Genomic DNA, 27,453 nt, shown 5'->3' with positions numbered 1-27,453 from the left:
TGTCCAAGGTGTCTTCCAGTGCTTGTGCCACTTGCTTGCATTTGGCTTGTATCCCTCTAAAGCTCTCCCATCCACAAAACTGCCCAAATGTTTTTTTTTTAAACATAGAAATTCTACCTGCCTCTTACACTTCTGACAACACATCCACCCTGTGTTAAAACATACCTTCATGTCCCTTTAAATGTTTCATCCTAAACCTCACATTTTAAACCCTCCTCCCTACCCTGGGGAAAAGTCTACAATCTCATCTTTGCCCACATCATGATTTTATAAACCTCTATCATGTCAATCCTCAACCTTCAGGAAAACGGTCTCAGCATATCAACACTCTCCTTAGAATTCAAGCCCTGAAGTTACGGCAACATCCATTTCTGCACCTCCTCTACCTTAACCACATCCTTTGTGGCCAGAACTGCAGACAATACTCATGCTGTCTCACCAGCCATTTGTACTAAATAAGGATTGTGGCCCAAGAACTGAGAAGTAGAAGCAATCTCATCTGCTCCAAACGGGCCTCCTGCACTGTAAACTTCTCCATTCCAAGTGTGTGAATGAACTGGCCATTTCCACACTAGGAGAGATTCTAAATTCTGTGTCATGCTGGTACTCAATCCCTCTGCAGTGTTAAGTGCGGACATTCTGTCAGGCTCTCCAGTGCTGCAGCATTCCACTGTATACACTTTTAGCCTCCCTCTGGCCTGCCCCAGGGATGTGCTCATCTGCAGGAGAATGGATGTATGTATGGCCTCGCCTTCTCCATAAACTGCTCTCCTTCATTGCTCCTGCAGCAAGCTGCTGGTTCCCAATGTTGTGCTATGTGCCAGTCCTGCTCAGACCTGCCTTATAAAACAGGTACAGAGCCCTTATCTGAGCTAGTGGCTGTGAGTGGAGAACACAATGGCATTGCTTGTAAACCTGCTCCAGCAACCCGGTCTGTATGAAGTTCGCACCTTCTCCGTGACCTTCAAGAACTCCAGCTCCCCTTCACATCTCAAGGTTGTGCATGTTTGCAGGTTGCTGTAAATTGTGCCTAATAGATGGTAGAATCTGAGGAGAGTTGACGTGGAAGTGTAAAAAAAAGGATTGATTGAATCTTTAAATCCCAGTGTGGATTGTCAGTATCACCTTCAGGTCACAGGGTATAAGATGGCACTGAAATCAGCCAGGGTTGAACTTTCCCATGCTATTCGGAAGGTATAGCGGGGGTACGTACAGAAGATCCACAGACAGCTGTGAGACACCGGCAGCACAAGGTGCATGTGGCAAGGGATCAAGACTATAATGGATCACAAGTCAACCTTGTGAGTTAAGGACATTGACACCTCCCTTCCGGAGAGAATAAACATCTTTTATTCACGGTTTGATAAAAAGAGCAGGATGATGCCAAAGAAAGCTGTGTGTCCCTCTGATGAACGAGCCCCCTGCATAACTGCAGCTGAGGTGAGGAGAACCAATCCAAGGTGAACCCACACAAGGCGGCAGGACCCAGAGTCAGCGTCAGAACAAATCTAATCAATGGGCATTAGGGTAACCATGGGGTGGGGGTGGAATGCAGTGGGATATCTACGCAAAAATAGTGCTATGGCAGGGGTGGCCAATGCGTCAAAATAAATGGCGACATGGAGATCTCGTGAGACCTGGCCTTGGTGGCTGCCATGTTGTAAAATTGTATAATTGAGAGTGAACACCAGGGCAAGAAATGAGGATGTGTACTAGTCGTGGAAGAAACAGGTGTGTTCCTTTTATGTCTGGGGTAGCTCTCAGCAGGTGGGGGGGGGTGCACAATAACTCATTAGTGGGGCATAACACCCACCCTGGTTGGGTTTTGAAGGACTGCAGAGATCAATTGGTGGAGACCTTCATGGACAGCTTCATCAGCCCAGTACCCAAGAGGGTGACAGTAAAAGGCCTCAATGACTACCGCCCTGTGGCACTGACCTCCACCATTATGAAATGCTTCGAACGTAAGGTGATGGAACGCATCAAAGCACACCTCCCAGAGACATTGAACTCATTTCAATTCTCCTGTAGAAGAAACCAATGCATAGATGATGCTATAGCCTTGTCACTTCATTCCATCCTGACCCACCTGGAGAAGGGCACCACATATGCCAGGCATATGTTCATTGAAGTTCATTGACTTCATTCAGGTCGGCATTTAATACAATCATTCCCTCGAGATTGGTGGAGAAGCTGTCCTCACTGGGACTCCACATGCCTCCCTATAACTGGAACCACAGACTGTCTGGGACGATAGCGGAACATTGAGCACTGTCACGCTGAGCACGGGTACATCTCAAGACTGCGTACTCAGCCACTCCTGTTCATGCTACTGACCCACAAATGCATGGTAGATCCACCTCCATCAGTGTTATCAAATTTGCAGATGACACAACAGTAGATGGTCTCATCAATAATAACAATGGGTCACACTACAGAGAAGAGATGGAAAATCTCATGAAAGGTGCAAGAGTAACAACCTGAGTCTCAACATGGACAAAAGAGATCATCATGGACTTCATGAGGACCAGGAATGACCACCTTCCTCTACACATCAACAACTCTGTAGTAGAGAGTGTGGAAAGCACCAAGTTCCTTGAAGCTCAAGTAACTAATGACCTATCGTGGACACTCAACATCTCATTTGTCAGGAAGGTACAACAGCAACTGCACTTCCTGAGAAGACAGAAGCGGGCAAAGCTACCGGCCACTATTATGTCAGCCTTCTATTGGAGTTCTACTGAGAACATCCTGGTTGGCTACATCACAGTGTAGTATGGTTGCTGTAGAGAAATGGATCGGAGGAGGTCAATCCAAAGGACTAAAGGAGTGGCAAAGAAGAATACTGGAGTCTTTCTTCTCCCCATTGACGTGATCTACCAGGATCATTGTCTGAAGAGGCCACGTAAAATCATTGAGGACCCCTTCCACCCACACATAGCATCTTTCAGCTGTTCCCATTGGGAAAGCGATACAGGAGTGTTAAAGCCAGCACCACCAGGCTGAGGAACAGCTTCTTCCCACAGGCAATGAGAATGCGGAACGACTAAAGGAACTAGTCACACTAACCATCTGAGAGTCTCATATTCATGAAATAATATTTATTTATTCATAGAGATAAAATGCCTTTCCTGCAAATGTATTGCTTATCTGTATGTGTGTAATGTCTAGTTGTGTGTCTGCATGTTTTGCACCGAGGACTGGAGAATGCTGTTTCATCAGGTTGTACTTATACAATCAGATAACAATAAACTTGACTTGACTCATTATGCTGTAGCCGATATTCTTCACCAGGATACATCTCTTGGGTTCCTAAAATGGGAACTAGTACAGGTGTGGTATTAAGATTACAGTGGGGTAGTGGAGAACAGTAGAGGTGCCTGTTCACTCCAATGAGATCTTGTAGGATAGAAGGCAATGGGGGAGGAGAGGAAGTGGGGCATGAGGAGGACACCGTGCTATTTGATCAAGGTCAGCTCAGGTAAAACAATAAGATGTTAAAGCAAAATATCAGTTCTGGAGATGAAAAATTTGAATAAAATGGCATCAATACATTGTTTATGTAAATACTTAATCTAAAAGCTACATCAAAGAAACAAGGCCCGTAATCATTTTTAAAGGTTATTAAAATCTGTACATAAGCAATTCACTCACTGTCATAACCTAAAACACCCTATAGCCCATAAGAAAGTCTGCAGTATGATCAGTGCAGAGCAAGCTCCCACAACAGCACTGCAAGTGTAAATAGGCTATCAGGTACTTGCACTCCAAGAAAGGTATCAATAAGATTGAAAAAGTGCAGAGATGATTTACTTGGATGTTGCTGGGACTTGAGGAACTGAACTACAGGGAAAGGTTAAACAAGTTAGGACTTTATTCCCTGGAGCGTAGAAGAATGAGTGGAGATTTAACAGAGGTGTACAGAATTATGATAGGTATCTATAGAGTAAAGCCAAGCAGGCCTTTTCCACTGAGGTTGGCTGAGACAAAAATCAGAGGACATGAGTTAAGGGTGAAAGGTGAGATGTTTAAAGGGAACATTAGAGGGAAACTTCCTGAAGCAGAGAGTGATGAGAGTGTGGAACGAGCTGCCGGCTGAAGTGGTGATGAAAGGTGTATTTTGACATTTAAGAAATTGAATAGGTAAGTGGATGCGAGGGGCATGGAGGGCTATGATCCAAGTCAATGGGTCCAGGCAGAATAATAGCTCAAAGTTAAAAGTTCAGATTTATTGTACATACACGATGCCATACAATCCTGAAATTCTTTTTCATGCTGGCCAGGCAGAGAAGTTTGGCACAGTCTAGATGAGCCAAAGGGCCTGTTTCTGTGCTATAATGTTCTATATTTCTATGCCGTGCTCGTCCCATGGGCATCTCACATTGCAATCAGTTAACAGACTGGCTGTGGTCAGCCAACCTACTCAGATTTCTCCTCTATAACAGTGATTGCACCTCAAAAATTACTTCATTCGTCACGAGTGCTCATACATATGTCATGAAAAGTGGTCTTCAGATGTAAATAGGAACCATGTGGTGGAATATAAAACCAGCGTCAAATCTGACCAGGTGGGATTTTCTTTTTAAATGTAGGCATAAAGCACAGTTATGGGCCCTTTTGGCCCACGAGCCCGTGCTGCCCGATTACACCTAATAGACCTACCACCCCGATATGTCTTTTGAAGGGTAGGAGGAAACCCATGCAGAGACAGAGAGAACGTACAAACTCCTTACAGACAGTGCCAGATTCGAATCCAGGTCACTGGCGCTGTAATAGAGTTGCACTGGCCACTATATTCATCGGGATTCCTGCCCCAGTGGATTAGATTACAATTACTCCAGTCAATTCTGATATGTTTTCCAGCACTTCAATGTTGGAGAGATGCAGAGTGGGTGGGAAAGATGATGGAGAGCCTCAAATGCAAACCTTTTTGAGAACATACCAAATTCTTCTCTTAAGTGTTTTCACACATCAGAGAAGGGAGAAAAGAGAACGAGGTCAAAGGTGGGACCACACTCCACTGACCATTGATGGCATGACCATTGAGATCAACTAGAGTATCAATTTCCAGGAGAATCTCACTTGGTCCCCTAACACCAGCTCCATAGCCAAGAAAGCCCAGAAGCGCCTCTACTTCCTGTGAAGGCTGAGGAAAGTTCATCTCCCACCCTCCATCCTCACTACATTCTACAGAGGATATATTGAGAGTATCCTGTGCAACTGCATCACTGCCTGGTTTGGAACCTTTGCACCTCCTTGGACTGCACCACCCTGCAAGGGATAGTGATGTCAGTGGAAAAGATCACTAGGGGCCTCTCTTCCTACCATGAAGGACATCTACAACACTTGATGCAGGCAAAAGGCAATAAACATTGTGAAGGACTCCACACACCCCTCATGTAATCTGTTCTTGGGCCCTTACATCCAGATTGGGCAACAGATGTAGATAAATGTACCATGGACTTTTACTGTATACATCTTAATATTTTAATATTTCAATGTGTTTAACTTCTATTCAAACTTATATTTATGTAAATATGCTCCATGGTCCTGAAGAAACACTATCTCATCTTTACCGTGCGAGCATGGTATGAACGATAAATAAAGGTGACTTGACTTGAGTAAAGAACACACAGATGCAGTTTGTATGCAAGTTATCATAAGGAACAAGAAAAATCTGAGCAGTGCAAGCTTAACTGAATTCTTTTGAATTTTTTACTTGCTGGCATCAGTATTAAAACCATTGTTGCCCGCTGCACTCAAAAAATACATTGGGATATATTTGTGTCCCTTTGCAGAGATACCCATGAAGTAAAAACACAGTGCTAGAGAAACTCACCAGGTCAAACAGTGTACTTTATATGGTAAAGATAAAGTTACATAACCAACTTTTCAGGTTTGAGCCCTTGGTCAAGGTATGAAAAATGCAGGCAGGCACCCAAACTGAATGGTGATGGAGTGGGGGAGAGGGGCAGGGGGAGGAGCACAGTCCCAAAGTCAGGAGGTGGAGAGATAAGGGAGGTAGGGCACACCAGCAAGCCGAGGAGGAGGGATGGTTCTGTAAATGGAGAAGGAAGGGAGTGGAGAGCTGGAGGAAAGAAGACAATGGAAAAGGGAAGGGAGGACAGAGAGGAGACCAGTCGATGTTAATGCCATCTGGTTGGAGAGTGCCCAGTCAGAAAATCAAGTGTTGTTCCTCCAGTTTACTGGTGGTCTTGGTGGGATAGTACATGAGGCCATAGACAGACATGTGAGCATGGGTCATGAAGTCATGGCATTTACAGTATGTAGTCTTGAGGACAAGGGGAATATTTACTGACAGTTTTAATAATTCCATGCTGAATAAAATGAGTGAAATGCAGGCAATGCAATTGCAGAATCCATTGTGAATACCAGTGTGAAAATGGTGTGTTTTTCGATGTTGGTGGAGGGTTAAATATTGGTCAGGACTCTGTGGAGAACAATCTTGCAGGACTCTTTCATATTTGCCTAATGGATATAGCCAGAGGCAGCATGCCCTCAAGGTTACACTGTAATGTCAGTTGGATTGCTGAACCTCCCATCTTCTGACTCAAGTATGGACGATGTTCTGCCCAAGACAGCGTGTTGTGGACACAACTTAGGCCACCACACCAACCAACCTCTCCTCCATCGACTCTCTTCTTTGGCTTGGCTTCGCGGTCAACTCTACTAACATGTTAAAGGACACATCCCAACCTGCTCACACTCTCTTCCCTCCCCGTCCTTCAGCAGAAGATGCACGTTTGAAATCCTGGCCCTGCACTCAACAAGAGCCCCTTTCAAATTGCAGCACCTGGGTGGCCCTCCTGAGATCTAGTTCTCTCATTCTCACTTGGGATTGAGGTGGTGTAATTTCTCCACTCAAAGGATGGTGAACTTTTGGAATTCTACATCCTGAAGGATTGGAGACTAAGTTTTTCCATACAGAGATTGATAGATTTTGAGATGCCAAATGAATTGAGGAATATAGGATAAAGATGGAAAATAGTCTTGAGGTAGGAACTCAAGGTAGGCCCTTTCAAACTGCCATGTAAGGTAGATCCCGCCCCCCCACCCGATAACACATCATACACTCGCCAGAAGTACTGCCAGATGTTCAGATGTTGGCTGCCCGGTGACACACACATGCAGGCGCTGACATCACCGGAATAAGCAGGTTGGCCATTTTCATTTTAAAGTCAGCCGTGGACGAGACCTAGGTAAGTTTAACTGGAATCCCTGACTACTTCTGAGGTACGTCAGGGACCCGGATGGATTCTGTTGGGGTTCACCTGGTTGGGCTCTTTCAAACAACCATGTAACTTGGGCACTAACCATGCAAATTCCCCAGTAAACTCCATTTTACATGGCATTTTGAAAGGGCCTACCTTGAGTTCCTACCTCAAGACTATTTTCCATCTTTATCCTATATTCCACAATTCATTTGACATCTCAAAATCTATCAATCTCTGTATGGAAAAAACTTAGTCTCCAATCCTTCAGGTTGTAGAATTCCAAAAGTTCACCATCCTTTGAATGGAAAAATTACACCACCTCAATCCCAAGTGAGAATGAGAGAACTAGATCTCAGTTCTCCATGCCTGTGGAAATACCCTCTCCTTACCTACCTTTTTGAACTTCCCACCAATCTACATTCCAATGTCACACTCACTCCTCTGAGTTCTAGGAGACTAAGGGTCCTGGTCTATCCTCCCCTGATAGGCCTGCCACTCCAGATGAATTGCTGCTGCATTCCCTCCGTGACAAGTAATCCTTGCTTCGAAAAGGAAACTAAAATAGTATATAACACTTCTGATGGGGTCTCCAGCCAGAGTAAACCAGATCCAACAGTTCATCGCCACAACTTCGTCCTGCTTCAGGTTAGAACCACTGAACACCACAGCAGAGAAACAGGGAATCTGTGTGTGCTGATTAATTATTCTGCCTTGTCCCATTTTCCTGCACCCAGACCATAGCCCTCCAAACCAACCATCCATGTGCCTGTCCAAATCTTTCTTCAATGTCAAAATTGAGCCTGCATTTGCCAATTCATCTGGCAGTTCGTTCCACATTCCCATCCCTTCTGGTGTGAAGAAAATCCCCTCATGTTCCTTTTAAACTTTTCCCCTTTCACCCTTAACCCATGGCCTCCAGTTTTTATCTCTCCTCACCTCAGTGGAAAAAATAAATTTGCTTGCAATTGCTCCATCTATAACTCTCACAACTTTGCATCACAACCTCACAGAGCAACCCTCTCCATCCTGAGGAATCCGTTCTAGGTCTTATCCCATCCTTGTGCTTCCTTTAAGGAGTGGCTCACCATCTTTCTGATCTTCCATCATCTAACAACAGTCCTTACTCATAGTCTGAATACTTGTGATTAGATTTATATAAACTGGTCTGTGCACAAATCCAAGTCCAGAACTCAAAATGTGCATATACCTATCAATATGCAGGCTTCTAGATAAACCCAATCTTCAGACTGTAAGCCAGTGGTTTTCAAACTACCCCCCCCCCCCAAAACTCTCATTCCACCTTAAGTAATCCTTATGCCATCAGTGCTCTGTGATTAGTAAGGGATTGCTTAAGGTGGGATGTGAGTGGGAAGGGAAGGTTGAAAACCACTGCTCCAGACCCAACTGTTACTGAAATATGTTGTTTGAGAAAAATTGTCATTGGCCCATTTCCTTTGGAGTTCTGAAACCATGCACATAACGAGTCGATTAGGTACGATTAAAACAGTAGTCTTCAAACCTTTTTCTTTCCAATCGCATACCCCCCCCCCCCCTTATATTTCAGACATGGTGAATGATATCACGCAGTAACGGATCTATTCGACCATCGACCTGAAAGCTACCTATCACAAGCTACCAATCCGTTCCGACATTTGAGGGTCCCTTTCGGTATTACTAATGGGGTTTCTATCTTCCAGAGGCAGATGGAGAGAATGGTGGATGAGTATGAGTTGAAGGCTACCTTCCCCTACCTTGATAATGTCATCATCTCTGGCCACACTGTGGAAGACCATGACACCAACCTCCAGAGCTTTCTCCACATGACGAGAGCCCTGAACCTCACTTTTAACCCTGGCAAATGTTCAGGACTAAACGTCTGGCTATCCTTGGCTATGTGGTGGAGAATGGCATCATTGCCCCTGATCCCAATGGGATGCACCCCCTGTTAGAGCTCCCCATCCCTGGGACCACAAAGACTTTGAGGAAATGCCTGGGGTTTGTCTCATATTACGCCCAGTGAATCCCTCAATACGCTAATAATGTTCACCCCCACTCTTAAAAGCCACGAATTTCCCCCTCTTGGCTGAAGCCGAAACTGCTTTTAACTACCTCCAAAACCACATAGCAAAAGTTGCCATGCATGCGGTGGATGAAAACGTACCTTTCCAAGTGGTCGCACCCCTGGCCATTACCCTCAATCAGGCGGGCAGGCCGGTTGCATTTTTTTCATGGACATTACAAGACTACGAGCTCCGGAACCCATCGTTGGAAAAGGAAGCTCAAGCCATTGTAGAAGCCATGAGGCACTGGAGACACTACCTGGCTAGTCGAAGATTTATGCTCCTCACTGACCAGCACTCAGCTGCATTCATGTTCAGTAACATCAAGAGGGAAAAAATCAAGAATGACAAAATACACCAACAATTATGACATTGCCCATCAGCCAGGAGCTCTTCATGACCGTTCAGATGCCTTGTCCAGAGGAAGCTATGCCTCTGCACACTCCGGCCAACTGCAGTCTATGCATAATGAGCTCTGCATAGGGGTCACCTGCATGGCTCATTTTGTCAAGGTGCGCAATCTCCCCTACTCTGTAGAAGATGTCAAGTCTGCGCGGATTGTAAGCCACACTTCTATCGCCCCGCAAAGGCGCACTGATCAATTCATCTAGGCCCTTCGAACGGCTTAGCGTCGATTTTAAGGGACCTCTCCCCTCCACGAACAGAAACACCTTCTTCCTCTCTGTCATTGATGAGAACTCCAGCTTCCCATTTGTCATTCCATGCACGTCCACCTCTATTTTCACTCTGTTCAGGTATCCCAGCTATATCCATAGCAACCGGGGCGCATTCTTTATGAGTGACAAGCTGTGTCAGTACATGCTGGTGTGGGGCATCGTGTCCAGCAGGACTACCAGCTACAACCCCCAGGGGAATGGGCAGGTTGAAATGGAGAACGCCACAGTTTGGAAAGCTGTCAAACTGGCCCTGAAGTCAAAAGGCCTTCCAGACTCACGCTGGCAGGATATCCTCCCCATCCCGCTCCACTCTATCTGGTTGCAACGATGTACCACGACCAACACTACACCTCGTGAGCTTCTATTCACCTTCAAAAAAAGGTCGGCATCAGGAACTACACTCCCAGTCTGCCTCACCATTCCTGGTCCAGCCCTTCTTAAGAAGCATGTGAGGAGAAGCAAGACCAACCCCCTGGTTGAGAGGGTGAAACTGCTTCATGACAACCCCATGTACGCCCATGTGGAGTACCTGGATGGCAGGGAGGACACCACCTCCATCAGGGACTTGGCACCTGCCAGAACAGTGCCCTACGAGCCACAGAGCTCATTCTCACTGCCCCCAGTCATGGCTTCAGGTTCAGGAGGAAAGTGCACCCCCCTTCATTGTCGAGCCAGCCTGCCTCTCCTCCCTCACAAGGGGACCAGGAGCCCAAGGAGCCCAAGGTCCCCTGGTGCTAAGGCACTCCACAAGGATCTACAGACCACCCGGACCGCTTAAACTTGTAGATTTGTAAATAACTGTATTTTTTTTTTGCCACTTGTTATGAACCCATGTTTTCTGTCTTCATTCACAGACCCTAAATTCTACAGGAAGGGTTCACAGTGAGATATGGGTGGTGGGAGCCAGTGAATTGCACCACATGGGGCTGTCAACAAGTCCAAATATATTTCACAAAGTAAACAACAATGCACAATTCCAAATACATTGTGGTAGATACAAACTTTATCCAAAAGATACAACAGATTTATTCAAGCCTAGTTATCAATTCAATTTCTTTGTCTTTTTCCAGTTGTATCCGCAGACCTGGTAGAAAAACCAGGAAAACGGTGGACTGGATCAATACTTTCCACAGAAATTTCACTGATGGTGGGCAGCACGGTTGGTGTAGCAGTTAGCGCAATGCCTTTTCAGCCCCAGATCAAATCCTGCGCTCTGTAAGGAGTTTGTATGCTTTCCCTATGTCTGTGTGGGTTTTCCCCAGGGACTCCAGTACTGGGGCTGTAGGTTAATTGGATGTAAATTAGGTGGCACGGACTCATGGGCCTATGGTGGTACACCACCAGCCTACTGCAGGGGGCAATCTCTGTATCTGCAGGAGTGAACCGCTGGCCTACTGCGCGGGGCAAGCTCTGTACCTGCAGTAGAGTAAAGGGGACAGGACTACACCTGGCCGGCTGTCAATCAGTTGACCTGAATGGATCAAGCACCACCCGATCGGGTGTTAGTCACCCTCCAGGATATAAGCCTGCGCCGCCATTCTCCGAAGTCTCTCAGAGTTACTGATGCTACAGCCAGCCTGGCTCTGTGGAAGTCTTTGTGGATTAAAGTCTGTTGTAAAGTCTTTACCTTGTGTGTGTCTAATTCCGTCTAACAGTGCACCACAGGGCCGAAATGGCCTGTAACTGTGCAGTATGTATAAATTGAAATTTAATGATTTAGGTTTTTCCAGGTGTAATCTCACTGTTAAACATTTGTAAAATGTTTACTGATAAACAGGAAAAGTAGAGATAATACTACACTGAATTTTCTGGCTAACGATTATGCTTCATGAGAAGTGAATGAAGTCTCAGACCAGCTCATTCTCATGACTGACCTGTGCCTGCAAACTTCAGTCAATATTTTATCACAAATGGAACCAAACTTCAAGTGGGACTCAGCATTCTGAAGCTTTAAAAATGATTAATATTAAACCAAAGGTTCTAATGTCACAATCCCTCCAAAACTTGGGGAGAAAAACTACAAATGACTTTCGAGGTAGCGTTGGTTTAGCAATCAAGTAATCCAAATTTTACCTCTGTGTACAACCTTCATCATGAGAAGTAATGTGTCTACAAAATCTTGAAGCATCTACAAGCCATTTTAGAGCTGCCAAGAGCATACATTGCATTGATTTGTTGTGCCTGGAATATAAACAGGATCTGGATTAATGTTGCCAAGTGTCTAAACTGGCTTGGTGCATCTCAAAATTATAAAGGTACAACACATACATGTTAGATTCACTGCCACTAGTGTTGTGAAATAATTGTGTTTGTTTCACAAACTCTCCTCAACATTCCTCTTTTGAAGGGATCGCCTGACACTGGGCTTTGCCTTTAGAAAGCCTTCACATTATCTAAGTTGAAGAATAATAACCTGAGTCTCAGTGTGAACAAGACAAAGATGATCATGGACTTCAGGAGGTCCAGAAAGGACCACCCTCCACTATACATCAACAACTCTGTAGTGGAGAGCATCAAGTTCCTTGGAGTTCACTTAACTAGTGACCTACATGGACATGCACCTCTTCACTTGTCAGGAAAGCGCAACAGTGTCTGCACTTCCTGAGAAGACTAAAGTTGGCAAGGCTACCAGCCACCATTAGGTCAACCTTCTACACAAGGTTTACTGAGCCGGTTGCATAACAGTGTGATATGGTTGCTGCAGAGAAATGGATCAGAGGTCATTGCATGGTACCATAAAAGCAACGGAGATGATCACCAGAGTCTCCCTCCCTCCCATCAATGTGATCTACTGGGATCGTTATCTGAAGAGGGCACACAAAGTCATTGAGGACCCCTTTCACCCTTTTTTTTGAAAATTTTATTTGTAGTTTTACAGACTCAAACTTTACAAATATCACAGTGGATCACTCCTCCCCTTTTACAGATTGGTTTAAATCGAATCCTTTTTTCCCCCCTCATCCCTTCCCCACCCCCTCCCACCATTCACCCCTCCTCTCACCCCAACATTAACAAAGAGAGACACATATCAATTACTAAAAATAACAATGCAAATACACTTTTAAAAAAAAAGGGGAGGGGTACTGGTCAGACCTCTGAATTGTTTCCTAATTGTTGACATTCCTGGACTTGTCTGAGCCTATTGTGTGGACCTATTGTCCACCATTTCCTTTTGAGAGAGGCATTGGGAAGGTTAATTACACTTGCGCCTCAATGTATCGCAAGTACAGCTGCTACTCCTTAACGAACGTGTCATGTATCTCTCACAAGTTATAGGTAATTTTCTCCAGGGAACACAGCTCCGTATCTCCGTGTTCCATCGCGCTGAGAGTCAGCTTTCCAAGTGACCGTTATTCATTTCCTGGCCACCACCCAGGCAACTTTTACAAATTTAATTTGGTGTTTGGATAACCTCAGACCCACATCCATAATATCCCCCAAAAGGAACAGAGCTGGATCCTGTGGATACTCCACCCCCGTAATTTTTTCCAAAATGTCCCCCAATTCTACACAAATTCTTGGCGCATAGCCAGGTTGAATGCACAAAGTTCCTGTCTCTACGCCACATATAAAACACAATTCTGAGATTTCTGGGTTTAACTTATATAATTTTTGTGGCAGGTATTGCACTAGCAATAATAACCGCCGTCATGCTGTCCAGAAAGAAGTCAGACCAGCATTGTTCAGGAATTGTTGTTCCTAAGTCTGACTCCCATCTTAGCCTCGATTTATAGAGACCCGGTTTTGGACACTCACTCTGGACAAGGAGATACACAGCAGTGATGGACTTTCATGTGATCCCCTTTCAAATTAAAGCCTGCATTTCACTACACAATGGCAGGGCCAAAGATGGACCGAATTTGTCCCTCAATAAAGGATCTTAATTGATAGCAGAGGGTGGTCTTATATGATAAATCAAATTTGTTTTTAATTACTCAAATGACATGAGCTGCCCTTCTCATAACAGTCCTCTATACACCGAATCACTCTGTGGCACAAGGCATTAAGGTGTTATTACCCATGGTCATAGGAATTAATTTATTCTGGGTTAGGGGCATTTTGGGGACAGCCCTACTTTTAACCCAATAATCTGGTTTATCTTTTCCCACATTTGAATTATTTGCTTTAATATAGGTTGTCTGTTTTTTTGGGTTAATTTAGTATTCCATTTATATATAATTTCTTCCACTATCTTCTCCCCTACCATGTGTAGACCAATTTGTGCCCAGGAGGCTATACTGTCTTCCTCAAACAAACCTCGACTGGGCCACCAATAGTACTTTTTGAAGTCTGAGAGCTTCATTCCTTCTAGACTGTAATCCCAAGTCAATTTATCCATGGAGACTCTGGCTACTTCATTCCTCCAAAGAAACTGTCTGACACATCCATTAAGTGGGGCAATGATATGGGCAAAGATTTAAAAAAACATATTATAGCCTTGGCATCACATTCATTTTAATGCAATTAAACCTGCCTATCAATATTATGGGCAGGTTTGTCCATCTGTGTAGGTCCTCCTCAATCTTCCTAAGCAGGGGGAGATAATTCAGTTATATAAGTTTTTTTGTCCAACCTTATCCCCGGATACTTAATCATTTGTACTTACACTCTCGTTGATATCCCCTTTTGTTAGTGGCATTATTTCACACTTATCATAATTGATTTTGTATCCCAAGATTTTACCATAATCCTCCAGTATAGTTGGTAACCTGGTCAATGACCCTACCAAACACAGCTTCTTTCAGATGCTCCTATTGGGAAAGAGATACAGGAGTATCAGAGCCAACACCACCAGGCTAAGGAACAGTTCCTTCCCTCGGGCAGTGAGAATGCTGAATGGGCAAAGGACCTGCTCACACTGACCATCCGGGACTCTCATATTCATAACTTCATTTATTTATTTATGTGTATATTTTGTTACAAACTAACAAGCCTTATTAGTAGTAACAAAGGAACAGAGTGTGTGTGTGTGCGTGTGTGTGCGTGCGTGCGTGCGTGCGTGCGTGCGTGCGCACCAAAACAGTTAAGCTTGATTCTGAAAAATTCAATTTTAAAATCCAGTTTAAAATATCTTGTTGACCTTAAGGATCTTTTTAAATTGCAGTTTAGAATTAATTATGAAGCACTTTTAGACATTACATCTTCAGATCTCTTTAAACTTGTGCCTCTTGATGAGTTGTCTTTCAGAGAGTATTTCTTCTTACAAGTTATTTCACAAACTCCTCTTATCTTGCCTAAGAGTTATGGGTTTGTTTTCCACTGATTTCAAACTTCTTAATCTAAGGTGGCCATTCCTCTGGACACAAATGAGGCTGCCTCTCTTTTCCTAAAAGAGAGATGAGTAACACTGATCTAAAAGAAAAGTGAGGATTGTGAGAGATGAGTAAAACTAATATAAAAATATGAAGCTGAGGAAACTAGTATAGATATATGTGTAATGAATAAAGCCAGTATGAATAGGATAAGAATAGATAATAGAATGTAGGAAGTGTAAAGTTAGTCTGAATAAGATAAGAGCCTTCTAGCCTTTTAGACGGAATCAGCAAGTTCACCAGCATGAATAAGATAAGGATAGATAATAGATAGGAGATGTGGGGGGGCTGGTAGTCATGGTGGGGAGCTGGCTGATGGAGGACCTCAGTTTTCTTCAGGCTGACTTCCATGCCAAACATTTTGGCAGTTTCCGCAAAACAGGACGTCAAGCGCTGAAGAGCTGCTCTGAATGGGCAACTAAAGCGGCATCGTCTGCAAAGAGTAGTTCACGGACAAGTTGCTCTTGTGTCTTGGAGTGAGCTTGCAGGCGCCTCAGATTGAAGAGACTGAATTCCGTGCAGTACCGGATGTAAACAGCGTCTTCATTGTTGAGGTCTTTCATGGCTTGGTTCAGCATCATGCTGAAGAAGATCGAAAAGAGGGTTGGTGCGAGAACGCAGCCTTGCTTCACACCATTGTTAATGGAGAAGGGTTCAGAGAGCTCATTGCTGTATCTAACCCGACCTTGTTGGTTTTCGGGCAGTTGGATAACCATGTTGAGGAACTTTGGGGGGCATCCGAGGCACTCTAGTATTTGCCAAAGCCCTTTCCTGCTCACGGTGTCGAAGGCTTTGGTGAGGTCAACAAAGGTGATGTAGAGTCATTTGTTTTGTTCTCTGCCCTTTTCTTGGAGCTGTCTGAGGGCAAAGACCATGTCAGTAGTTCCTCTGTTTGCGCGAAAGCCACACTGTGATTCTGGGAGAACATTCTCGGCGACACTAGGTATTATTCTATTTAGGAGAATCCTAGCGAAGATTTTGCCTGCAATGGAGAGCAGCGTGATTCCCCTGTAGTTTGAGCAGTCTGATTTCTCGCCTTTGTTTTTGTACAGGGTGATGATGATGGCATCACGAAGGTCCTGAGGTAGTTTTCCTTGGTCCCACAAAACTTAAAACGGTCAACCAGTTTACCTATCTCGGCTGCACCATTTCATCAGATGCAAGGATCGACAACGAGATAGACAACAGACTCGCCAAGGCAAATAGCGCCTTTGGAAGACTACACAAACCAACTGAAAAACCTCACAAAGATAAGCGTATACAAAGCTGTTGTCATACCCACACTCCTGTTTGGCTCCGAATCATGGGTCCTCTACCGGTATCACCTACGTCTCCTAGAACGCTTCCACCAGCGTTGTCTCCGCTCCATCCTCAACATTCATTGGAGCGACTTCATCCCTAACATCGAAGTACTTGAGATGGCAGAGGCCGACAGCATCGAATCCACGCTGTTGAAGATCCAACTGCGCTGGGTAGGTCACGTCTCCAGAATGGAGGACTATCGCCTTCCCAAGATCGTGTTATATGGCGAGCTCTCCACTGGCCATCGTTTCAGAGGTGCACCAAAGAAGAGGTACAAGGACTTCCTAAAGAAATCTCTTGGTGCCTGCCACATTGACCACCGCCAGTGGGCTGATATCACCTCAAACCGTGCATCTTGGCGCCTCACAGTTCGGCGGGCAGCAACCTCCTTTGAAGAAGACCGCAGAGCCCACCTCACTGACAAAAGACAAAAGACCCAACACCCAACCCCAACCAACAAATTAACCGCTGCAACCGTGTCTTCCTGTCTCGCATCAGACTTGTCAGCCACAAACAAGCCTGCAGCTGACGTGGACATTTACCCCTCCATAAATCTTCATCCGCGAAGCCAAGCCAACAAAGAGATAATAGATAATAGAATGTAGGGAAGTAAAGTTAGTCTGAATAAGATAAGGGTCTTCTAGCCCTAGATAGAATTAGCAAGTTCCGCATATGTAATTAGTAAGCCCTAGACAGTATTAACAAGTTCTGCATATGAAGAGGATGTAGCCCTGAGAGTCGGGAAGGTGTGAATTAGAACAAAGGCAGGTTTGTGAATAAGGACAATGACATGATGGGACAGACAGGATACCCCCTGGTCCTCCAAGTTCACAGAAACAGCATGTAGGCAGACAGGATTGCCTAATGCCAAACTCATCCAGGAGGCAGAAGAATGTAAGGGGGAGGGTATTCCTATACTGAAATCAACTGTATAAAAGTTGGGTGAGCCCCAGTGTATGTGTGTATTCCCAGGGTAAGGAGAAGCACCCAACTTTGCATTGTTGTATAATAAATGTTCTTTGTTCTCAATTTTTGTCTCGAGCAATTTCTGTGAAGGTACTTCTGTTTCTAACAGAGTGGTCGAAGTGGCTAGTTTCTATTAAAATACCATTGGGTATTCCTTCTGTTAATAAGAAGAACACAGATCCTTTTCAAAGGATTTTGAAACTTTACCTTCTCTTGACGGAGAAGCAATCCTGTATTCACAGGAGGAGGGTTTCTTCCAATTGGTTTCAAAATGTCTCTCTCTCTTCATTTACATTTCTTTGAAAACATGTGACCCGATATCACTATTGTTTGAGTTTCATTTCTGTCCAAGACACTACTTATGATAGATGACCTCTTCCCATCTACAAACTTCTGACCTCATCTCTCTTTAAATGGTTATGACTCCAGAAAGTCTGGCTCAGGTCATCCAAATGGTATCTAAGGTATTGAAACAGCTGCCAGAATAATGCTGAATGTACACAAAAATGCTTTTAATAACCACACAGGCTACTTGAGTTTCAAGTAAGAACTCTTCTTTAGGTTTATGATCTTGTTTTTCCAGACACGTCGACTCTGAAGATGAACTCTCTTTCTGAGTTCAATGGTATATCTGGAAATGTGCAGTGACCTGTGTGTGATCCTGTATTTAACTCTAATATATATATATTATATATATTTTATATTTTATAACTAAAGATTAACACAAGTCTGTTACAGTATGAATACTTGTCCTGCATGTGTTTTATTTGTCTGTATGTGTGTTTTAACTGAAGTAAAACACGAAAGTCTGCAGACACCCTAGTGAAGTAAAAACATAATGCTGGAGACACTCAGCAGATAAAACCATGTCTTTTGTATGGCAAAGATAAAAATATATAACTGGCATTTCAAGCGTAAAGCAGGCATCTGATGAAAAAGGAAAGGGGGGAGACCCAGGGGGAGGAGTATGGTGGCGAAGGCAGAAGGTAATAGGTGGAGAAGGGAGTGTAAAGGTTAAAATGAATTGTAAGTTGCAAGCAGCCAGTAGATATTGACATATTTCATGTTGTCTCCTAGAAACAGCCAGCTTCAAGGTTATTGCTAGTTCTCTGCATGTTTGATATAATGGCAAGTTTTGATTTCTTTTGTTCTATGAAGATGGAGGAACTTGATTCGAGCCAAAAACTTTTATCGACTGTTTTAATCAACATTTTAAGTATCATTTAATTGTTTAATCATAGTTTTAGTACTGTATAACAAAGTTATAATAATGTAGTAACCTATATAAGGTTTAATAAACCGTCAAAAACTCAACTCAATGTTGGTACGGATCTTTTTTGAATGAGTCATAAACAACGACAACATTCTAGTCTCTCCAGGTGATTATAAAGGAAGATAGTTGCTATATTTTAGTCAATAAAGGTGAAACTATTGACTCATTAGTCAATAAAAGGTGGAATTTAAGACAATAGAAAGTTGGAAATTGGACTTGAAATTCAGACTGGAATGTTAGACCATTTTGAAGAAAGAGGCATAAACATCATTGAAGAACATGCTTATTGCAAGTTAGAAATCAGTTTGGAGAAACTGCCGCTTGTCTTTTGAGGACAGTTTTGGTTTTGGAGTTATTGCTATGCATAATTCATGTCTGGGTGCGATGATCGGCTGTATGGAAAATATGGCAGCTGGCACATGGGCTGCTGCACCTAAAGAGCTATGTGATGAGAAGATGAAGATAAAGGAACTCATAGAAGAATTGCAAAGGTGGTAATTGAATGAAAGTGGAAACAAAGTGATTCTTCAAGTAAAACTGAATGAGGAAATAGATAAGTAGAAGGTTTCCGCTCCTGTGGACACAGATCCCACAAGATTACTGCAAAAAAAACATTAATAGAAACTAATATCAGCCACAAGGAAATGGCTGAAACTGTGCCACAAGGTGGTGGTGAGGAGGATGGGCAACTCAAAATGGAGACAGACTCACATATTAAGGTGACATCTGACTTACAGCATGGAATAAAAAGTAAGGATATTGTGTCAAATGCTGGAAGGAGGAGTTCCAGAAGCTCCAGAGTTTCAACTACTGATTCAGGCTGATGCAGTAGTTCTTGAAGCGGAAAAAGCAGTGGCTTCAAATTAAATAGAACTTAAAAGAAAGGGAGGAGCAGATGAGAATAAGATGGGCACAGCTATGGAAAGAAGAGGAGCTGCAGAAGGAGCCACTAAGAATTGAGGAAGATCAGCCAAAAGGGCAAAAGGACCTGCTGCATCCGGCACAGAAATTGCTATTAATCAGGCCAGGTCAAAGGCACTAGAAGGTACAGAGGGATCTGGTGCTCGAAGTAAATGATATAAAGCATCACGTTTTGAGGAAGGACAACATAAAAAGAAAATATTTGATACCGAGGCTGAGCCAGTGTTCACAATCACAAGACGCGTATGGTCATGAACCAGACAGGTTAAGGCACGGGGCTAAGACAGTGTTATGGTCACAAGACGCGTATGGTCATGAACTAGGCAGGTTAAGGCACGGGCTGAGACAGTGTCACAGTCACAAGACATATATGGTCATGAACCAGACAGGTTAAGGCACGGGGCTAAGACAGTGCTATGGTCACAAGACATGTATGGTCATGAACTAGACAAGGCACAGGGCTGAGACAGTGTCACGTCACAAGACGTGTATAGTCATGAACTAGACAGGTTAAGGAATGGGCTGAGACAGTGCTATGGTCACAAGATGTGTATGGCCATGAATTAGACAGGTTAAGGAACGGGGCTGAGACAGTGCTATGGTCACAAGCCATGTATGGTCATGAACTAGAAAGGTCATGAACTAGACAGTCATGCCAAATCTGAAACCCCAATAATAACCCTATTGGGCACAGATGTCAGCCTAATGCCATCTTATGTAGGAGAATACCACCCGCTTCCAGCAAGTAATGGAAATATGGGTGGACAAAGTAACTCACACCTAGGCACGACAAGATGAAATGGCTGCATTGTTAATTCAGTTACAGACTCTCACTTCTTTGCCCAAGCTTTTGATGGTGACCCACTTGAATTCCAAGCGTTTATGAAAAGCTTTGAACGCAGTATTGAAATTAAATGTCAAAGCTCGGAGGATTGTTTATATTTATTTGCAGCAGTTCACGTGTGGACAACCACAAGATCTTGTAAAGAGTTGCCAACATGTGACTTGGAATGAAGGATTCAAACAGATTATGTTGTTATTAAAGAAACATTTTGGCAACAAGTATAAAAATTTCTGCACCTTATGTAGAGAAGTCTCTTTCATGGCCATCAGTAAGTCCAGATGATGCAAAGGGTTTTCATGTTTATGCTCTCTTTCTAAAAGGATGTTACAATGTTATGTTGAAGAATGGCCATCTTTAAGAGTTTGACGTACCTAATAATATACTAAATATTGTAAATAAATTACCCTTCTAAATGAGAGAACTATGGAGAAGTCAAGTTGTTGAAAACCAGAAAATATGTGGTGAAATGAATACTTATAAGGATTTGATGGAGTTTGTTGAAGGGCAAGTGGACATTGTGACACATCCAGTGTATGGAATTATCAAAGATAGTCAAACAGTAAGTAAAGAAGTTGAGAAGTCCAAATCGTATCCTCAACCAAAATTTTAATAAAGTGCATTTGCCACCTCTCTGACAGTGGCGGATAAAGAAGTTAAGGAAAATGAAAGTTTGCCTATTGTGAGGAAATGTTTGTTCTGTAATAGAATACAGCACAGTACAGGCCCTTCAGCCTTCGAAGTTGTTCCGACCCATATATTCCTTCCAAAAAAAGTACTACACCCTCCCTAGCCTAAAACTCTCTATTTTTCTTTCATCCATGTGTCTACCTAAGAGTCTCATAAATGCCCCCCCCCCCCAATGCTTCAGCTTTCACCATCATCCCCAGAAAGGCATTCCAGGCACCCACAACTCTCTGTGTATATAAAAAAAAATCAATTTCACTCCCTTAACTTTGTACATATGTCCTCTGGTGTTTGCTGATCCTGCCCTAGGAAATAAGTGCTGGTTGTCTCATAATCTTATAGACCTCTGTCAATTCTTCCCCTATCCTTCTACGCTCCAAAGTGAAAAGTGCCAGCTCTGCCAATCTTGCTTCATAAGACTTGTTTCCCAATCCAGACAACATCCCAGTAAATCTCCTTTGCACCCTCTCCATAGCTTTCACATCTTTCCTATAAAGAGGTGACTAGAACTGAACTCTAAGTGTGGCCTTAACAAAGATTTGTAAAATTGTAACATGACCTCAATATTCCTTAATTCAATCTCTTTATTAATTAATCCCAGCAGCCCTCAGGCCTTCTTAACTATCCTATCAACCTGTGCATTGACCTTGAGGGGTGAATGGATTTGCACCCCAAGGCCCCTCTGCCTTTCACACTCTTAAGTAACCGACAACTAACCCTGTACTCAGCCTTCTGGTTAGTCCTTCCAAAATGCATCAACTCACACTTATCTATATTGAACTCAATCTGCCACTTTTCTGCATCCTCCTTATATTCTCTTATAACCTTCAGCTCCATCCACACTTCGTGTAATCCGCAAACTTATTGTCCCATCCTTCCGTCTCTTCATCCAGGTCACATAAAAATCACAAAGAGCAGGGGTCCCAGAACAGATCCCTGCAGCCCTCCACTGGTCACCGGCCTCCAGGCAGAATACTTTCCTTCCACTACTACTCTCTGATTTCTTCCTTCAAGTCAATTTTTTAACCACACCACCAAGGTTCCACTGATCCCCTGCCTCATGACTTTCTGGTGGGGAATTTTGTCAAATGCTTTTCTAAAATCTATGTAGACCACATCTACCATCTTACCCTCATCAATTTATGTTGTTACCTCCTCAAAACACTCACACCATGTGGAACAACCTTTCAGGGAGTTTCACTAAATTCTCAACTCTTACAGGGTCTGATTTGACCAGTACATTAATAGGAGTCTTAACCATTAAGACTTAATTATTAGCTAAGGAACCTATTGTCATCACTTCAAACAGTGAAGCAATATTCCGTCAGGTGAAATTATCGAATGAACACCATGACATTACGATTCCTTCAGTGGTCTGATGGATACTACAGTAGAACATAGTGGAATACAGAATGGCAGGGCCTCTATTTGGAATTACTTTGTCTCCAAGTTGTGTGAATTTTGCCCTTAGGAAGTGTGCTGAGGGCAGTATGGAACAATTTAGCTCTCAAGCTACAAGAACCATTAGGAATAACTTCTATGTGGATGACTGATTCACTTCTGCAGCTACAGTAAAAGAACCAATAGCTCTTTATCAAAAGTTAAAGGCAATTTCTTTTAAAGGTTTTCTACTTACCAAATGGACAAGTAACAGTCATTAGGTAATAGCTGCCATACCTGAAAGAGAGAGGGCAAAAGAAATAAAGAATTTGGACTTGGACCATGACAACCTTCCTTTTGAGAGAGTGTTAGGTGTACAATGGTGTGTTCAGAGTGACGTTATTAAGTTCAAATTCTCTTTGAAGGATGACCTCTCACAAGAAGGGGGATTCTATCAATAGTCTGTTTGATATATGATCCTCTAGGAAAATTGGCACCAGTTGTCCTGACTGCCAATAAGGTCCTGCAAGATTTGTGTAGGAAGAAGATTGGTTGGGATGATGAGATTCCAGAGCCCAATGTACAAAAATGAACGTGTTGGATACAGGATCTTCGGAAGCTGGAAGACTTCAAGAATTACAGATGCTACAAACCACAAATTTCACCACTGTAACATCTGCTCAATTGCATCATTTTGCTGATGTATGTAAAGATGGTTACGGAACTGTCAGGCATATTGTGGATTTGCAATGGGAAAGGCCAGAGTGGCTCCATTGAAACCAGTCTCTATCCCACGCATGGAGTTTTATAGCTGCTACCATGGTGAGCAGAATGACACAATGTAGAAAAAAAGAGTTGCATATGAAACTAACAGACTTCATATTTTGGACTGATAGCACCTCGGTGCTCAAATACATCAACAATTAAACCACAAGGTTTTGAACTCTTGTAGATAACAAAATCACATAAATTGATAAAGTCTCACGTCCAATACAATGGAAATATGTTGACACAGTTAACAATCCTGCTGACCTGGCTTCCCGAGGTTTGAAAGTCAACTCTTTTCTGAAGAATGAAATATGGGTGTCAGGGCCTCGACTCCTTTTACAGCCTCATATGGAGTGGCCTCAAAATCCTGATAAATTAGAAGACATTTTACCAGAAGACCCTGAAATCAAAAGTAAGACTGCAAATGCTGATCAGATAATGTCTGAACAAATGGATTCAGTTACCCACTTAATCCATTACTTCTCTCAAATTGGAATTATTTGAAAACGGCGACAGCATGGAACCACCAAAGGTGCAAGCATGTGCAATTTATTTCAGATTTGTTGTGGAAAGATGGGTGAAAGAATATCTTCCACTGTCGCAGGGGCGACAGAAATAGTTTAAGATCAGGTGCAATTTCACAGCAGGTGATGGTGTGATCATCATGGGTGCCATTCAGTCCCTCGAAATTCCTGGTTGATGAGGAAGATTGTTGATACCATCCAGTACATCAATTTCAGATTAAGACTAAAACTATCTTTACAAACAGACCAATTAACAAAGTCTGTCTTTTACAAGAAGCAGAAAGCTTTGATAATTGACTTTCACTTTCTTTTGAATATTTAACCTATATACTACTATATATGATTTTTTTTTGGTAATGGTGATTATAATTTTTCTCATAATCATTAGGGGTTGGTATTGTAAGGGTTAAAATGAATTGTAAGTTGCAAGCAGCCAGTAGATGTTGACATATTTCATGTTGTCTCCTAGTAACAGCCAGCTTCAAGGTTATAGCTAGCTCTCTGCATGTTTGCACAACTAGTCTGCACAACTAGTTTTGATTACTTTTGTCCCTACGAAGATTGAGGGGCATGAATTTGTCCGAAAACTTTTATTGACCATTTGAAGCAATCTTTTAAGTATCATTTAAGCATTATTTAATCATTTAATTATAGTTTTGGTAAAATTGTAATAACGTAGTAACCTATATAAGGTTTAATAAACCATGGAAAACTCAACTCAACTTTGATACAGATCTTTTTTGAATGAGTCATAAACAACATCGACATTCCAGACTCTCCAAGCGATTATAAAGGAAGATTGTCATAATGGTGGGGGAGGGCACAGCAGTAAGCAAGGGGAGCAGGGATGGCTAGGTGCATAAAGAGGGAAGGGGGTGGAGAGCTGAGGGAAAGAAGACAAGGGGAAGGGAAGGGAGGAAGAAAGGAAGGGCAGGTTAGCAGAAACCAGAAAAGTTGATGTTAATCCCATCCAGTTGGAGAGTGCCCAGAGAGAAAATTAAGTGTTGTACCTCCAATTTACGGGTAGTCTTGGTGGGATAGTCCATGAGGCCATGCATAGACATGTGAGTATGGGAGTGGGATGCGAAATGAAATGGTTGGCCACTGGGAAGTCTCTGTCACTGGTGCAGACAGAGTGAATGTGCTCAATCTAGTTATGCCTATTTTCATTACTACGAGTTTTGCACCGAGGACCGGAGTTTCATTGAGTTGTACTTGTGCAATCAGATGACAATAAACTTCACTTCCCTTGACTAATGAGCCACAGATTTTTAAATGATCATTCATTTCAGTTGCCTATGGAGTTGCACTGTTGCACAGAATGGGCCAGAAGTTAAGACAGTCATTTCTTTCCCAGGTTCTCAATTGATGTCAAATCAAGCACAATTTAACCAAACCTACCCTTAATTCTTCACAACTCAAAACATCACAACTTATTTTCAGGGCAGGCAATCTCCAGAGACATTAATGGAGCTAAATGAAAATATATAGAGATTACACAATTTCCAAAAAATATAGTATGTTTCCACTGTATAATATCTAAATTAGCATTGAAAGCAGGCAAGATAACTAACCTCTGAACATCAGTGTTGTTAATGAGAGGCAGAAAGTCCATGACAGCTACATGTATGAATCTCCCAGCATCGGCAATAACGTGGAGAAGAGCATCAACATCTCTAGTGCGACCATTGGGGCACAGGAGTTCAGGAGAAGTCTAGTGAGAAAGGCAATGCGAGATTCAGTAGATGTGGCAAGGTTGTTTCCCATAGTAGTCCAGGACAAGAAGGGCTTGATTCAGGATAAAAGGGTGTTAATGTCTTTAGTCAGAGGGTCGCGGGTCTGTGGAACTTGTTGAATGTTAAAGACTGCATTAAAGAGCAAACCACTTACATCCAAGAAACACCGTTACTTCCATTAGGCAGCTGTGGAAGCAAGGTTGTTGGATATATTTAAGGCAGAGATTAACAGGTATTTGATGAGTCAGGGCATCAAGAGTTAGAGGGAGAACGTCAAGAAGTGGAGCTGAGTGGGAAGATGGATTGGCTCATGATAGAATGGTGGAACAGACTTGATGGGCCGATGGGCCTACTGCTGCTCCTATATCTTGTGATCTGAAGTAAATCCACGTCAGCAATAATGACTGTGAAGCAAGGAATTAGGGGATATGGGGAGAAGGCAGGTAGGTGGAGTTAGGTCATAAATTAGATCAGCCATGATCGTATTGAATGGTGGCGCAGGCTCGATGGGCCATTTTTGGCCTACTCCTGTTCCTACTTCCTATGTTCCTATGTTCCTAACTGGAGTGCCAGGACAAAAAGTTGATGTACTAATATTATTTACAAATGAATGTTTGCTGCCCTTACCTGATCTAACCTTTACCCAATTCCAGACCATAACAAGACACCTTTTTAATTGGCCTGGCAGGAAACACAGCCCAAAGGTAAATGGTCATCTTTCTAGCAGATTTCACTTCTCATGAGAGAACAAGCTACTGACAGCACAGCCAAAGATTTATTACAAAAAAGGCCTCGCCAGTGTCAATCGCACAGTGAATAAATATTTTAGGAAATGCAAGGCAATTTTATATTCAAGTGCTGCCCTATTTCATGATTTGATTACATTTTGTTTGTTCCTTAATCATAAATCAAATTCAGTAGTAGGTTTGCTTCACAGCTATGACCATTTCTACTTTGATGGACTGATCCAAACTGCATGCCCATCATCCTCATTGGCAAGTAATGCAGTGTTTTGGAGTTATTGAGTTGCAGGACTACATTAAGAGCAAACCACTGCATTTAGAAAGCACCAATCAAGTTGCTTCCATTAGGATATTGTACTAAGAAAGAGGAATTTAAGGGAGGGCTGAGGAACAGTATTATGAGAGTGGGAAATTGATATGCTGCTGCATGGAATTGAAATAGCATGAAGTGGGTGCCTCTGGTTCCATGTACATGTGTGCATATTAATCCCCCCTAGCAGAATCTCCAAACAATCCTCATGACGCTTCTACCACTGGACCAAAACTCAAGGTAGCATGACAGTCAGAGCACACAGGCGCCCCACCATTACAAAATAAAATCGCCCACAAACATCCTGTACAGGCTTGTAACATTTAATGAGTGGTCCCACAGACTGCTTGAACGCTCTACCACAAGGACAAGCACCGAAGCTCTACTCACAGCCAGGTAGACCTCAGCTTCAGCCTGGTTCAACTGCAACTTGAGAGGTGATTGCACACTGGAGATGGCAAACAGCTTCTTTGACCAGATCTCAGGCGCCGAGTCTCGGTACTGCAGCTGCCAATACACTGCAAACACTTTGTGCAGATCCAGAGCCAGGCAACTGCAGTTGTACATGATAATTCCCAGCTCTTTCATCTGTGGACGTAAAGGGACATCTGCTCAATTCAAGTGAGAGAAGTTCACTCACAATGCATGCTTCTATGACTGAGTACAACATGTCCATACCATCCATTTCAGAAACTGTCTAGGTCATGTTGGATCTTTG

General features: G+C 43.0%; 1 protein-coding gene across 1 annotated transcript in view; it reads right to left on the bottom strand.

Moving 5' to 3' along the window:
- LOC138759787 (inactive phospholipase D5-like) overlaps positions 1–27,453 on the bottom strand; it is a 128,305-nt gene that overhangs the window by 47,221 nt on the left and 53,631 nt on the right. Inside the window, exons 6-7 of the mRNA XM_069930372.1 lie at positions 27,126–27,323; positions 25,521–25,660 (exon numbers count right to left, since the gene is read on the bottom strand). Of these exons, the coding sequence (XP_069786473.1) occupies positions 25,521–25,660; positions 27,126–27,323 (338 nt within the window). The remainder of the gene's footprint in view (positions 1–25,520; positions 25,661–27,125; positions 27,324–27,453) is intronic.

This window comes from Narcine bancroftii, chromosome 4 (genome assembly GCF_036971445.1).
Source record: "Narcine bancroftii isolate sNarBan1 chromosome 4, sNarBan1.hap1, whole genome shotgun sequence".
In the NCBI taxonomy this organism is placed as follows: Eukaryota; Metazoa; Chordata; class Chondrichthyes; order Torpediniformes; family Narcinidae; genus Narcine; species Narcine bancroftii.
The sequence above is the reverse complement of the archived record's forward strand: the minus strand, read 5'-3'. Positions and strand labels throughout refer to the sequence as shown.